Source organism: Priapulus caudatus, unplaced genomic scaffold (assembly GCF_000485595.1).
Source record: "Priapulus caudatus unplaced genomic scaffold, Priapulus_caudatus-5.0.1 Scaffold20, whole genome shotgun sequence".
Taxonomy (NCBI): Eukaryota; Metazoa; Priapulida; class Priapulimorpha; order Priapulimorphida; family Priapulidae; genus Priapulus; species Priapulus caudatus.
In genome coordinates, this window is record NW_014577081.1 from 951,568 (window position 1) to 952,984 (window position 1,417).

The following is a 1,417-nucleotide window of genomic DNA, read 5'->3' on the forward strand; positions in this document are numbered from 1 at the left end:
ACACACACACACACACACACACACACACACACACACACACACACACACACACACACACACACACACACACACACACACACACTACACACACACACACACACACACACACACACACACACACACACACACACATACACACACATACCGAGCTCTCCCTTTTCGAGCCTCGAGTTGTTCACAGCTTGCTCGTGTTTTACGCCCTACATACATCCCTCGAAAAAAATCACCATCGAAGGTTAGACGCCAGCTTAACGGTTGACACCTCTGCAATCTGAATCCGGAGCCGGACCGGATCCCGGGTCCGTTCGGCGAACAGTAGCCTACATCACAGACGCGACTGCCTGGATGCATTCTCACCAATACTAGAGGTTAATTAACCTGTTGGGGGTTAACGAATTAACCGTTAGAGGCTGATTAATGATGGACGTGACGTAACGTGATAAGGTTCATGACTCGCCGGATGCTGTTGAAAGGAAACCCTAAACCTAGCCTTAACCGTAATCCTAACTCTAACCCTAACCATAACCCTAACCATAGCACTAATCCTAATCCTAACCCTAACCTAATCATAAGCCTAACTTCAACCCCAACCCTAACCACTATTAAAAAAAGCCCCACAATAAAAAGCACCACAATTGCACCCAGGGAGAGATAGGCTCTTCGATCATTAATTACTTTCTACAAGTTCATTTATCAGCTTGTACGGATTAATTAACTTGCTTCTAGTTAATTATCTTCTACAGGTTAAATAATTACCTTCTACAGATTAAATAATTACCTTCTATGGGTTAAATAATTACCTTCTTTAAGCTCATTTATTAGCTTGTACGGGTTCATTAATTTGCTTCTAAGAGTTAGTTACAGATCTACTTATCTTCTACAGGTTAAATAATTACCTTCTACAGGTTAATTAATTGGCGTCTACAGGTAAATTAGTTAGCTTTTACTTCTCACCTGCATCTGAGCGACGATATTCTCGCAGCTTCGCGAGATCCGCTGGAGGGCGCTCTTCTCCGGCTCGCTGTCCCACGTCGCCATCATGGAAGCGACCTGCGCGCCCTCTACCCTTCCCATGCTCGACGACCGCGCCCTCATGCGGTAGCGGCCGTTGTTTTTGCGCATGCGTAACGTCATTGTTCCGACCATTCTGCTGGGCTGCACGACTGAAAATATAGAAAAGACAAAATAGGATATGTCGTTGTTCGGTGGTTTGGTTGTTCTCGTGACATCGAAGGCCTTATCGATGAAAATATCTGTTAATCGCAGATTCTGTTGTTCTTAATATGATCATGTAATTTACTACATGTTCCTCAATCACCTTCTCTTTAATCACCTACTCCTTCACCTCCTCCCCCATTCTCCACTTCCTCCTCCTCCTCCTCCTCCTCCTCCTCCTCCTCCTCCTCCTCCTCCTCCT

General features: G+C 45.2%; 1 protein-coding gene across 1 annotated transcript in view; it reads right to left on the reverse strand.

Moving 5' to 3' along the window:
- LOC106811803 (FERM domain-containing protein 4B-like) overlaps nt 1-1,417 on the reverse strand; it is a 27,607-nt gene that overhangs the window by 22,829 nt on the left and 3,361 nt on the right. The window contains exon 2 of the mRNA XM_014815526.1: nt 955-1,163. Coding sequence (XP_014671012.1) covers nt 955-1,163 — 209 coding nt within the window. The remainder of the gene's footprint in view (nt 1-954; nt 1,164-1,417) is intronic.